At 53.7% G+C, this 13678-nt stretch overlaps 1 protein-coding gene across 2 annotated transcripts in view; it reads right to left on the reverse strand.

The window, feature by feature from the left end:
- ASCC2 (activating signal cointegrator 1 complex subunit 2) overlaps window positions 1–13678 on the reverse strand; it is a 38699-nt gene that overhangs the window by 2145 nt on the left and 22876 nt on the right. For both annotated transcript variants that reach the window (XM_046640161.1, XM_046640160.1), the window contains 8 exons: window positions 13484–13552; window positions 13191–13265; window positions 11665–11845; window positions 9238–9452; window positions 8221–8340; window positions 2031–2124; window positions 1808–1938; window positions 1112–1214 (listed from right to left, as the gene is read on the reverse strand). In XM_046640161.1, coding sequence (XP_046496117.1) covers window positions 1112–1214; window positions 1808–1938; window positions 2031–2124; window positions 8221–8340; window positions 9238–9452; window positions 11665–11845; window positions 13191–13265; window positions 13484–13552 — 988 coding nt within the window. The remainder of the gene's footprint in view (window positions 1–1111; window positions 1215–1807; window positions 1939–2030; window positions 2125–8220; window positions 8341–9237; window positions 9453–11664; window positions 11846–13190; window positions 13266–13483; window positions 13553–13678) is intronic.

Below are 13678 nucleotides of genomic sequence, written 5' to 3' on the forward strand. Positions count from 1 at the left end.
GGTTTCCACTAGAAGCCTCCGTCCTCTGTCCCTCCCAGTTCCCTGAGGGGGACACGGCTGAAGGGACTGAGGCCTCCTGGACAGGCATGGTGGGGCGGGCGGCCACAGCTGGAGCACAATGGTGACAAATGGAGCACTGGGGGGGAAGGCCAGAAGGGCTGCCATGAGAGACCACATCGGGCCTTGAGAGCCAAGGGAGCTGCCTCGGGAGCCGCCCTGGCCTCCGGCGGGTGCCACGGCAACATGCGGTGGGAGCGCGCCCACTCCCAAAGAGTGTTTCCTGCACCAGGAGTGAGAGGAGACTGGACTAGCAGGGGGAAAACTGTGACCTAAGGCCCACAGACAGGCTGTGGCGGCCCGTACTGTGTAAAAAAACAAAAACAAAACAGGAGGAATTAGTAACCTTTGAAAACTGGAAGATTTTACATGAAAATCTGGGCCGACCCGTTGCCTGGAAGGAGGGAAATGCCTGGAAGCTGCGGGTAGCTTGTGCAGAGGGCCCCTCGGGCAGCGCCTACGTGCTCCACACCACCAGGCACTGTCTCCATCCGCCCCGATGCTCATTTCCACAGGCGGCCCGGCCCCGGACACATCTGAATTTGTGACCCTGGTGGGAGGGGATGAGGGGATGCAGGGGTTCCAGCTGCTGCCCATTCAACCCAAGCAGCACCGCTTTCATCTGTTTTATATGAGGGTCTAGGGAAGGTTTCATTTGAAGAAGAAGTTGAGCTGCTAAAAAATAGAATTTTCAAACCCACCAGCCCGGATGACCTCCAAGGGCCCTTGGGCTCCAAAGCCTCTCTGATTTTAAGAACTGCCTTCCTGGGCACGGCGGCTGACAGCTCGCCCTCTCCTGGCCCCCAGGTTCCTGGGCCTAATGAACCAGCAGCTCAGAGGCCCAGCCGCTAGTCCATCCCCTGGGCCTCACTGGGCCGTTGGAGGCGAGTTCTCAGCCAGCAGCTCTCCAAGCAGACAGCCTGGGCTCAAAGGGACCCCTCTTCTCCCAGGCAGAGATGCTGCGGCTGCCGCAGGGAAGGGGGGGGCGCAGTGCTCTTCATTCATCCTTCAGAACTGTTCCCTCCCCTTCATCTGCCACCTGCCAAGGAGGTACCTTGGGGGCCTCGTCCTCAGCCACCTCCTCCTCCTCATCGTCGTCCTCCTCCTGCCCTTCTCTGGGCACTTTGGTTCTCAGTACCTGAGGGATGGTGAAGGGCCTGAGGGTTTAGAGAGAAAGTGAGATCAAAGACTGGTTAAACCTGGCGAGCGAGCCTCGAGCCTCGGGGAGGAAGGAATCGGGCTGGGTGAGAGGGGGCCGCCAGGACAGGCACGGGTCAGGAGGCTGGGAAAACCAAAGTGCTTTTCAAGCCAGCTTTGCTCCAGGCCCTAGACTCCTTCAGGGTACCAGTGTCTGACGTGGGGGCCTAGAGGAGCTGAGCTTGGGCTGTGAGGGGTCTCCAGTCCTCTCTGGCCAGGGCAGCTCTGCTTTTATCTGCACTGGGCAATCTCTATAAGATTCCACTAGTAAAAGTTTTCTGTAATTAAGAAGAAAAATGTAAAACCACTGCATGAAACCAAATAAATACTGCTCCACTCAGAGCAGGTTGGACCAACTGGCCAAGGGGGTGCCCGGGGATGGAGGGAGCACTGGACTAGGAGTCAGGAGGCCTGGGTTTGGGCACTGGTTCTGCCACTGACTCGCTCACGTGAAGAGGGTCTTAGCTGCCCCAACTGTATTAAAGAGGCTACGGGAGAGCCCCATGGGGCTCTGCCTCCAGAATTCTACCCTCCGCCCACCCTACAGCCTCACCTGCGGCTGATGAGCTCATCATCTGAGTCGGCATCGTTGGCGCCCACCTGGTTGCCATCATAAGTGTCATCGTACTCATCCTCGTAGTCGTCACCGTGGTAGGGCATGCCCTCACCTGGCTGCAGTGGCACCTGCAACAACAGAGGTGTGGGCCAGAGGGGCCCAGGGGCTGGCCAGTCTCCCCCACCCAGTCGGGGCCCTGTGGCCCCGGGAGGCCGCCTACCTCCTCCACCACCACGCTGTACTGCTCATAGCGTCGCCGCTGTGCCGCCACCTCCCGCTTGTCATTCAGCAGGCTCCGCGTGCTCCCCTCCTTCCTGGCATCGAGGGAACAGCGAGGAGAGAGGAAGGAAACCGTCAGGATTTGAAGGCTGCAGAGTGCGAGGGTCTAGAGAGAGCACGGGCTCACTTCACTCCTCAGGCTGCCAGAAACTGAGACACTGATCTCAAGCGCTGGGGGTGGTGGGAGGGTGGGACTCTCACTGCTGCTGGTGCCCAGGTGACTGGGTCCAGCCACTCTGGAAGGCCTCCCAGGAGCAGCTGTTGGAACACAAAATGTGCTCACCCTTCAGCCAGGAAATACTCCTCGAGGTATCCATCCTAGAGAAACATTGGCCGTGTGCACCAAGAAGTCTGATCGGGGACTGGCTTTTCAGCATTGCTTGTGACAGTGAAAAACGGGAAGCAATTAATGTCCATCATGAGTGAAATGGCCAAATGACCTGCGCCACATCTGTATTACAGAATGCTGGGCGGCAGTTCTCAAGAACGATGGCGATCTCCTTGTGCTGACGGAGAAAGAATTCTAAGACTTATTCCAGAGGAAAAAAGCAAGCTACAGAAAAACACAGACAGTATGATCCCATCTGTATAAAAAGCAGAAAGCAAACAAGACCAACCCCCTGTTCCTGTGGGCACATATATACCTATGTATGTAAATGCACAGAGACAGGGCTGGTAAGCCCCCATCAAATGACAATGCTTAATCCCACAAGGGGCCTGAGGCTATTTAAACTATTTATTTATTTATTTATTTATTTTTAAAGATTGGCCCTGAGCTAACATCTGTTGCCAATCTGTTTTTCTTCTTCTTCTCCCCAAAGCCCCCCCAGTACAAGGTGTATATTCTAGTTGTAGGTCCTTCTGGTTGTGTCATGTGGGACACTGCCTCAGCATGGCCTGATGAGCGGTGCCATGTCCACACCCAGGATCCGAACCAGCGAAACCCTGGGCCACTGAAATGGAGCGCACGAACTTAACCACTCGGCTAGGGGTCAGGCCCCTAAATCTTTTAAAAAAAAACAAAATTTAAGAAAGAGCGAGGCTACATGTGGCTTTCTTACAGAGCTCAGGGGAGCCCTAGGGGCCCTCTGGGGTGTGAGGAGTGAGGAGGGGTCATGGCCTCTTCCTCCCACCCACGCTTTACCACACCGGCCTTCTATCGGTTTGGCAGTTTAATCTTCCACATCAGATTGCATTGGAAGGAAAAGTCTGGAAGTTCAACTCCTGTCAAACTACAGGTGAGGAAACTCGGGTGCAGTGGAAGGGGAGGGACGTGCCTGGGGTCACAGTGAGCTGTAGCACAGGCGTGCTGGGGACTCAGGCCTCTTGACTCGCGGCTTTGCAAATCTGTAGAAAAACCTGGTTTGTCAGACACACAGACAGGCCTGTGGAATGTAGTTTCTAGGCCTGCAGGGGAAAATCAATATGAGATGCCAGGCAAGAAAATCCAGCTTAGCTGTGAAATCGGGTCTCTGGAATGTATCAAGGGGAGGACAAAAAAAAAAAAAAAAAAAGAAGAGATACAAAGCCCTACGCAGCTTCCATAAAAATCTTCTATTAACTGGCTTTTGGTGCAGGGAGGGGCAGGCGCCCAAGTCTGTCGGGCTGTCTGCCTGTGAGCCTGCCTGGGACAGGTCAGGACTGCAGCCCCAGCGTGGGAGGTTAGGATTTGGCTTCATTCAACAGTTTTATTTAGGGCCTACTATGTGCCAGGCAGGGTACTAAGGCTGAGTTGGGGAGAGATTCAGGAAAGAGTAAGATATGGATCTGCTCTCAGGGAACATGGCAGCCAATGTGAAATATGCTAAACAGAGGCAAGCGCACCCTGGAAACACAGAAGAAGGAGAAACGAACGCTGGTGCAGGGGGTCTGGTGGGGGGTCTGCGGGGGAGAAGCGGCAATGGAGGTTCTGTGGTGGAGGGGGGTGTTTGATCTGGATCAGGGAAAAATCTCGGTCCACAGGAATGTTTCACATCTCACCAGAAAAGGGGCCTGTGACCACAGCCTCGGCCCTTACCTGGCTTTTTTACCAAGTTGCTGGCTGGAGAGGAAAGAGGCAGACAGGAAATGAAAGGGGCCCAAGCTTGTCAGGTGGTTCGTACCACTGGTAGGAGCACACCCATTCATTCAACACACATTTCCTGAGGGCCTGCTAGGTGCCAGGACCTGCGCTGGGCTAGGGGACCCAGGATTAATGAGAGGTGTCACTGGTCTTTTCTGCCACATCTCATGACTCCTGGTCCACCCTGTCCCCAGTTCTGGGCAGCAGGGCTGTTCTCTTGCACTATGTGGCCTCTGGTTATGTGGCTCCCTGGCAGGGCCAGACAGAGAAGGATGGCAAACTCTGCCCACTCCAGGTGGGCCCTGGGAAAGGACACAGGTAGGAACAGTGGAACCTGGTGCCTGGACACCCCTGGGCACCTGGGCTTTGGCCCCCTGACCTCTTTTGGAGGCAGGAAGGAAAAGAAAATCAGGGGAAAAACTAGCCGGGAAAAGATCCATCTGAGGGCCAGAACTTCAACCGAGTCTGGAAACACAGCAGCAGTGGCTTCGGAGACTATCTGTAGAGCAGGTTGCTTCCTGGGCCTTCTACAAGACAGCAGAGAGCCCAGAGAACACTCGGGCTCTCCTGAAGCTTGGCTCCTTTTCCCCTCTATTCCTCCAGCCTACCCTTCAAAGCTCAACTCAAACTGGCCCTTAGGGGGGTGACATCCACCTTTGAACTTCTAAAGGGCCTGCAGAGGCAATAAGCCCTTCCTTTTCCAGGTGAGGAATCAGACAATCCAGAGAGGCAAAGCAACTTCCCAAGGTCACAGAGCTACCAGCAGATCCAGGGCCAGAACACAGGTCTCCCGATTCAAGTCTGCTCAGCTACCTCCTGAGCTGTGTGACCACAGGCAAGTCCCTTACCTTTGCCAAGTCTTAGTTCTGCCTCCCAGGGATGATGTGAGGATGAAATAAGATGATCAGTAGAAGTGGACCTGGCACCTGCTGGGCTCAACAAAGTGAATCCTATTTCTTTTACAGCAGGACTTGTCAGAGCCTTTAATGTGCTAATGTGCTCTGTGACTCTCCAAGAGGCAGACAGAGTGCACAGACATTTTTGGTGATAGAACTTTTTCTGAAGGAGAACACTTCCTATCTTCCAGAGCACCACTGTTCAGTCCAAAGGAGTTAGGCGACCCCACGTTATACACACTGCCTCCTTCGCTTAGCTATGTTACACAGCACTCCCCCTTATCTGCGGTTTCACATACCCATGGCCAACCGCAGTTGGAAAATATTAAATGGAAAATTAAAGAAATAAACAATTCATAAATTTTAAATTAAATGTGATGAGATCTCTTGCCATCCTGCTCTGTCCTGCCCTGGATGTGAATCATCCCTTTGTCTCACATATCCACTCTGTATACGCTTCCAGCCCATTAGTCACTTAGTAGTCATCTCGGTTATCAGATCAACTGTCACGGTGTCGCAGTGCTTGTGTCCAAGTCACCCTTATTTTACTTCATAATGGCCCCAAAGTGCAAGAACAGTGATGCTGGCAATTCGGATACGCCAAAGAGAAGCTGTGAAGTGCTTCCTTTAATTGAAAAGGTGAAAGTTCTTGACTTAATAAGGAAAGAAAAACATCTTATGCTGAGGTTGCCAAGATCTACAGTAACTTTTATTACAGTTTATTGTTATAATTGTCCTATTTTATCATTAGCTATAGTTGTTAATCTCTTACTGTGCCTAATTTATAAATTAAACTTTATCATAGGTATGTATGTATAGGAAAAACCATAGTAGCTACGGGCTTTGGTACTATCCGAGTTTCAGGCCTCGCCTGGGAGTCTTAGAAGGCATCCTGCACAGCTGAGGGAGGACGGCTGCACCTGTAGCACGTGTGCTTGGTGTCTACCCTCCACCTCACCTGCACTCGGAACAAACCCTCATGTTGTTCGGGTCTTTCCACCCTTCCCCTTCTCCTGGAGCCCTGGACCTCGGCCCTGTGACCAGTTCTCCACTGAGATGTGAGGGGAGTCTGGAGACTTCTGGGAAAGGTTTTCCGGTCCCTAAGAGATCTACAGGAAGACCTGGTCCAGACTTCCTCTGGGCACTGTCATTTCTGAGGTCACAGCTGAAATAGCTGCAGCCACCCAGTGGCCTCCAGGGAACCAGTGCCAAGAGATGGAAAAGATGCATCCTTGATGACGTGGCTGCACCACCGGTTAACCAAGCCTAGACCTCCCTACCTCACAACTCCACACCGTGCAAGGGAACAGATTTCCTTATTACTTGAGCCACCGAGTGCATCCTATCTGATTTAACAACACACACGCATTTTAACTAAAGCGTGCTCTGCCTTGTGCTGAGGCCCCGGTGTGCCCCATCCCACCCTCTTGCTGCTTGTTTAATGGTCTAAGTCTTTCCCTTGGTCTCTGTGCCATTTGAGGGCAAGGCCTGGGAGCCCTGCTCACCTTGTCTCCCTGGTGTCAAGCATAGAATCTGGTGCTAGTAAATCGCTTAATAAATATTTGCTGAATGAATAAATAAACAATGAACACATGAACGGACGCTTTGCCTCTTTGCAATCCCCAGCCCCTGGGCTACCCAGCACAATGAGTTCAGTAAACATCTGCCATCCTGTCTCTCTGCCTGGCAGCCTGGAGGGCCCTCTCAGCAGGGGAACAGCCTTCCTGGTTTGCCCCTCTCCCCACAGCAGGAGCTGCAGAGGGTCATTCTGGCCTGGAACAGTGGCCACAGATACAGGATAACATCTCTGGCCCAGGATCTGGGGATGTTGCAATGTATGTGACTAAGCAGTTTGCAATTGCTTCCTGTCCAGCCAGCCAGATGGCTTTATAGCTGTCCTGCGCTCACTCCCCAAGCCCTCAGCCAGCCAAGCTTCCAGAAGTGGATAGCCCTGGGGAGGGGGAACAGCACGGAGCCCTCACTGAGCAGCAGCTGGCACTTCTGCCACTGGGGCTCCTATCACAAGAATGCGGCAGGTCCCCTCCCCTCTCTGAACCTCACCATCTCCATCTATATGACAGGGGAAAGGGCAGGCTGTACTGGTCCAGCAGTTCCCAGATTTCCGGATTCCATGAACCAACAACATTTAGGAGAACTCTGGGTTACTAGCATAGTGCTGTCAATGTCTTATTTTGTCATTCTCTCTGTCATACTCTCTACCATTGCTGCTGACTCTTGGCCCCTCCAATGGGTCTCCATTCCAAAGCCAGGTATCTTTCCAAAATATAAAATGTATTGGCTCATAGGACCCTCGCCATGCTCCCCACGGCCTTGGGGCCACTGCCCCTGATGTTCACTCCGCTTGGAAAGCAACTCCTTCTCCCCTTTGCAGAACTGACCCTTCCTCATCCTTCCACTCTTAGTCCCATGTCATTTTCTCAGAGGAGCCTTCCTGCCTGGATCGAAGTCCCTACCAGAGGCTTGGAAGTCTTCACTTCCACCTTGTAGTATCTATCACATTTGCAATTTTACATTGCTTGTTTGATTAATTGATTAGTGCAAACTCCACATGGACAGAGGCTGTGTTTGTTTCACTCCCCGCTACATCCCTAGCACCTAATAAATCCAGGGCCTAGAATGCCATAAGCACCTGGCAAATATTTGTTGAATGAATGAATAAATTATTAATGGACCTTGCCATGCCAAAAAAGTAGGAAGGCTATAAACTAAAAATAAGTAGAAAGACCTTAAAATGGAATATGTTCACCTTCTGAAAAGCTCACTCAGTACAGAGCCTTACTTTTCTCAGTTTGTCACAGAATGGAGAAAATCAGTTCAGGGAGCAGCTTCTGGGAAGTACTGCCAACCCTACCAGGCAGAGATTCGATGGCGGACACATCCAAAGACATAAGAAGACGGGAAGAGCCAGTTTGGGCCCCTCTGGCCTTCTGCTGTCAACAAGGAGGATTCAATAAAAACTACCCTGTGCAGAGTCAGAGCCTAAAGCACGACCACTGGAGAACTTGTCCCCGCCTGCCGGGAGCACACAGGTTCCGGGCTGCCAGGGGAGCCCTGCGCTGAAACTCGGGCCAGTTCCACAGAGAGGGAGACCTTAGTTTCTCTCTGCACTTTCGGGTTAAGGTTCCCGGAACCCCGCAGCCCACTGCACTCACCTCCTGCCCTTGTGCACCCGGCTCAGGTCCACTGAGTCCCTGCTAAACACGTCAAACTCATCGTTCTGGAAGACGTTGTGACGAGCTGTCAGCAGGGGCGTCGGGTCTGGCTTCACCTGTCTGGAGGGCAGCACAGGAATCAATTTAAGGGGGCCTTGCCAGCGGACGCCTACCTGCGCCCCACTTCCTATCATCTTAGATCCATCAGATTCTCCACTTCTCTTCAACAGCCACACCTGGACACCATCTAAAACCCTGCCCTACCCAGCCCTCGCCTGGGTAGGCAGGCACATCTCAAAGGAAGCTCCCCCTCGGTCCTGTTTGCTGTTCACACAGGTTTTCTTCCTCCCTCATTTAAGGCTCACAACAGCCCTATGAGACAGGCGGTCACAGGTCATTCACCTCTTTGTGCCTCAGTCCCCTTGTCTGTAAAATGGGCACAGAGAGGCTGAGGAAAAGTGTCCAAAGGCAGAGCTAACTTGATTCATTCATTCAGCAAACATCATTTGTTCGTGGAAGAAACACCCATTCACACACTCCTTCCTGCTGCCCCACAGGGCTTTCAGGGAAGCTGTGGGCCCAACTCAGAAAGGGCAGGTGTGGAGGAAGCGAGAAGCTTTGGCTGTCCTCCCTCGGGAATCCACTGGGAAGGTGGCAAAGACAGAGGCTGGCCAGCAACTCTGGAGCCCTGAAGGGCTCAGTAACCCCTTTGTCACATCCCGTGCCTCTCATCGGTCTTCCCACAAGGTGACACAGGGATGTCCAGCTGGGCACACTCTCTGCCCTGCAGGGGGCATGTGAGAACCTCCCCGGGGGGGCTAAGGTTTTTGTTTCCCCAAAGAGGACATTAGTTTACACGGTTGGGAAACACTGCGATGGGGAAGAGAGCAACTGAGCCCTGAGACATGACGGAAGGAAGAGTGGGAGGCAGAGGAGCTAAGGAGGGCCCCCGACAAGGCCCCCAGAGTGCCTCCAGCCGGGGCCTGAGCAGGCTGGACGCCATGAGCCTCCTCCCACCTGTCTAGGCTGCGGTCCAGCTGGCTGAGGGCGGGAGCCAGGCGCTCCTCCAGGATGTTGTTGATCACCTGCTCCGGGTCGTAGCTGTAGTGCTCCAGGCAGGCCAGGATGAAGCCCTCGCCAAGGTCGGGCAGCAGGTCCTTCACTTGGGAGATGAGTGAGTCCAGCTCCACGCCACCCACGGGGGCGCCCAGGGCAGCAGCTGCCCCCATGCACTGTGGGGAGAGCCAGAGTGAAGGACAGGAGAGGCCGGGCCAGGCGGGTGATAGGGCAACAGGCCCCAAAGAGCACTGGATTCAAAGTCAAGGGACCTGGTGTGAGTCCCAGCCCTGCCCCTCCTAGCCATGGGACCTTAGCCAAGCGATTCAAGTCTCTCTGAGCCTCCATTTCCTCCCCTGTGGAAGACGGGGCTCTGCGACTTACCAGCTGAGTGACTTCTGGCTGTGTGACTTTGGGCAACATGCTTCCCCTCTCCGAACCTTAGTTTCCTCCTTATAAAACAGGCATAATACCTCCCACCCCATGGGGTTGGTTCAAATGGTTCAAATAGATAATGTACATGAAGCACTGAGCACAGTGCCTGGTGCAGCCTAGGCTCTCCTTAAATGGTTCTCTTAATCAGCTCTCACAAAGTGATGGCTGACATTGGAGGGAACACCAACCACCAGACCTGGACCATGTGGAGATGCTCCCTTTTAATTATATTCTTTTCAATAACGGGGTTCAGTTCATATGCTGCTTGATGTGGCTCAATTTTGTTTGGCTTTTCATTTAAGGAAATTCACAAATCAAAAAAACCCCCATAGGGGCTGGCCCCGTAGCCGGGTTCTCGCACTCTGCTGCAGGCAGCCCAGTGTTTCATTGGTTCGAGTCCTGGGCGCGGACATGGTACTGCTCATCGGACCACGCTGGGGCGGCGTCTCACATGCCACAACTACAAGGACCCACAACGAAGAATATACAACTAGGTACCGGGGGGCTTTGGGGAGAAAAAGGAAAAAAATAAAAATCTTTAAAAAAAAAACCCCATAAAACCCCTCCATTGTCTCAGATAAGAAGCCAAACGGGAAAGAGAGTGGGAAAAGGCCGAGGGGGCTGTCATTCTCCAAGGCCCTGCGACAGTCACGGGCCCTGGGGTCTGACAGGAAGAAGGACAGCAGCCATGAACGGAGCATGGAGGGCCAGGCAGGGGCAGAGTGCTCCACGCAGCAGCTTTGGGAATCCCAACAACCTTATGGAGGCGAGGACAGCAATGATCCCCAACTTAGAGATGAGGAACCAAGGCTGGATGTGAGTGATGTGCCTAAGGTCACAAAGCTGGTGAATGACAGAACCAGGATACACCCCTGAGCTGCCTGACTCCAGAGACCGTGTGGTCTTAATACCTATATCAAGCTGCCTCCCAACACACAGGGAAGAGTCCTGGGCTCAGTGGCCAATCAGTTCAGCCACAACTTTTCCACAGAGTTCTGGAAAAGCCCAGAGAGAAAACACTATATCAGAGGCTTCCAAACTTGCTCAGTGGAGCCCTGCAGTCCCATGGAGGGGCTTCCAGGGAGGCCAGGTGGTGAGACCAGGCATTGCTCCCTGCTGCAACCGACAGCTCCACTGTCATGTTTAGAGGAGAGTCCCAAGAAAGATTTCACATGGAAGAAGCTCCATCACGTCTCCTTCTTCTTCTTTTTTTTTTTGCTGAGGACGATAAGCCCTAGCTAACATCTGTTGCCAATCTTCCTCTTTTTTTGCTTGAGGAAGATTTGCCCTGAGCAACATCTATGCCAATCTTCCTCTATTTGTCTTTCTTTTTTTTTTTGAAGATTTTTTTTTCCTTTTTCTCCCTAAAGCCCCCTGGTACATAGTTGTATATTCTTCGTTGTGGGTCCTTCTAGTTGTGGCATGTGGGATGCTGCCTCAGCGTGGTTCAATGTGTAGTGCCATGTCCGCGCCCAGGACTCGAACCAACGAAACACTGGGCCGCCTGCAGCAGAGCGCATGAACTTAACCACTCAGCCACAGGGCCAGCCCCTTCCTCTATTTTTCATGTGGGTCGCTGCCACAGCATGGCTGATGAGTGGTGTAAGTCCACTCCCAGGAAACAAACTTGCAAACCTGGACTGCCAAAGTGGAGTGCGCTGAACTTAACCACTAGGCCACAGGGCCAGCCCTCCCTCACTTCATTTTATAGAAGGGAAATTGAGGCTTTGACAGCTTCAGCAACTTGCTCTCTCCTCATACCCGGCCATGCCCTCAGCTCTCAGCTCGGGACTCTCTGAAGGCAGCACAGAGCTGACCAGCAGCTCGAGGCTGTCAATTACAAAAGAAACCTTTTTGCCTGATAAAGAAAGGAGGTTTCCTGCTGGTTCAACCTCTCAGATGAGGCCAGAGGGGCAGGGGAAGCAGGGGGAAAGCGCTGCTCCAGACACGCACCTCCTCTTCCTCTGAGTTCTCTGGATGTGAAGCCATTCCACTAACTGGTTCCGCCGTCACCACAACCCCGTTAGGATCCCCGGCCACCGGTGGGTCTTTAGCATCTGCGGCTTTCCTTCGGTCCACCCCTTCCCATGCACTCTCGACCGCCTGGAGGATGTAGGTGGTCCGTGTCTCATCCCTGCGATGATGTGTTAAGGGGTCTCTCTTGGGGCCCACAGCCCTCTCTGCCTCCCCAGGTCTGAGGCAGCGGAGTTTCTCAGTTCCTCCCCAGGTCTGACCATATGACTTCTGCCAGGGGCTGTCGGGGCTGTACCCAGTGGGCCATGGACACCTGGGCTGCACAGAGAAACAGGTCAAACCACAGCCTCACTGGCCTGGAAACCTAGTACCTGCCACTCAGCATAAAGCAGCACTAGGTAAAGACAGGGCCAGGGGATGGCATTAGAGTCCTGGGACATGGTGTCTGGACAAGCCAGCAGCTCCTCCTCTGCCCTGACCACAGGAGGGCCTGACAGGGGTACTGCCACAGGGCTTCCTGTTCACTGAGGGCTCTCTGCAAGGCTGGGGGCGCACAAGCGTCTCCCTGAGGCAGGACTGAGCAACCTACCCCAGCCACCAAAATGGACAGCCCTGTTCCTCCTTGTCCTTCCTGTCTCTCTACCACCCTGGGCATTGCCAAGCCAGACATCTGGGAGTTGCCCTAGACTCCTTCACTCCACTTCTAATCCAAACCTCCATAGCCATGCCTGCATGCCAGCAACAGTGTCCTCACCAGCCCCTGGGCCTCACAGAGGTCCCAGACCAGTCTGTTCTCCTTCCTGTGACAGATAGAGCTCTTACAATGTATAAAACTGACCCTGTGACCCCCGGCTTCCACAGCTCCCCAGATGCTTACAGGACAGAGCCCAAACTTCTTAGCGAGGCTCAACCCAGGGCCACGAAGGTCCACTCACCCTCAGCTCATCTGCCACATGCTAAACTCCCTCCCACTAGACCCCTTCCCCTCAGCTCCACCCTGCCATCTCCTCAGACAGGCCTGCTCTGTCCTCTCCACTGGAGACCCTTAGCTCGGGGCTTGGCCATCTCCTATCCTTCTGCTGTTCTCAGCTTGGTCTTCACTTCCACATGACATCCCCCACCCCAAGGTCCACTGGGTGACGTGCCTGCCCTGGTTTCCCTACCCTCTGGATTTCTCCCATATGACATGACTGAACTGTCTATTTACTTGTCCGTCTCCCGTCCTGCAGTGAGGTCCATGAGGGTGGGGCCAAGTCCATCTTGGTCATGCAGGCCCAGACACTCAGTAAACACTAGAGAAAGTGGGACTGTCCCTCCCCTGTCCCAAGGATCAGAACAGTCATCTCCTCTAGAAACAGGGGCCAGAGCCTTGGTGGGCCTCTAGCAAAAGCTGGCTGACCTGTGTGTTCTGGCGCTAAACCTCCCTCCACTCCTCTGAGCTCAAGCAGCCCATCTCTGACCCGGTCAGGCCAAGCCCCATCCCCATGGCTGTGGTAAAAGGATACAAGACTGATGAGGCCTGCTGCAGCAAGCTGACATCATCGGCCACAGGGAAGAGCGCGTCATAGTCCCGGAGGAACCTGTTGGGCAGAGAACAGACGGGAAGGACAGGGCTGGGGCCACAGGGGCACTGGTCTGCTGCGGGCCACTCCCTGTGTCTGCCGCCCAACCACAAATCCCAGAAGCTTAGTCCGTAGTGAGCATGTGGCAGGGGCTCTGGTATGCAAGGCCTGAAGGGGACTGGTGGGAGCACCATGGGCCTGACCCACTGTTGGTCCCAACTCAGCCAGACACTCACCTCTTCTCCTGAAGCAAGGAGCTGAAGATCTGAAGGAACTCTTCAATGAAGCCCTGAATGTTGTCACAGCTGGAACAGAACACCAGGGAAGATGAGCTCACTCAATGCAAAGGATCTGCAGCTCCCTCCCACACCCGCCCCACCCCTCTGCGGGGCCTCTGGCCAGTTGGAGGAAAGAGGCATTTTTCTTCATTT

This window comes from Equus quagga, chromosome 15 (genome assembly GCF_021613505.1).
Source record: "Equus quagga isolate Etosha38 chromosome 15, UCLA_HA_Equagga_1.0, whole genome shotgun sequence".
Classification (NCBI taxonomy): domain Eukaryota; kingdom Metazoa; phylum Chordata; class Mammalia; order Perissodactyla; family Equidae; genus Equus; species Equus quagga.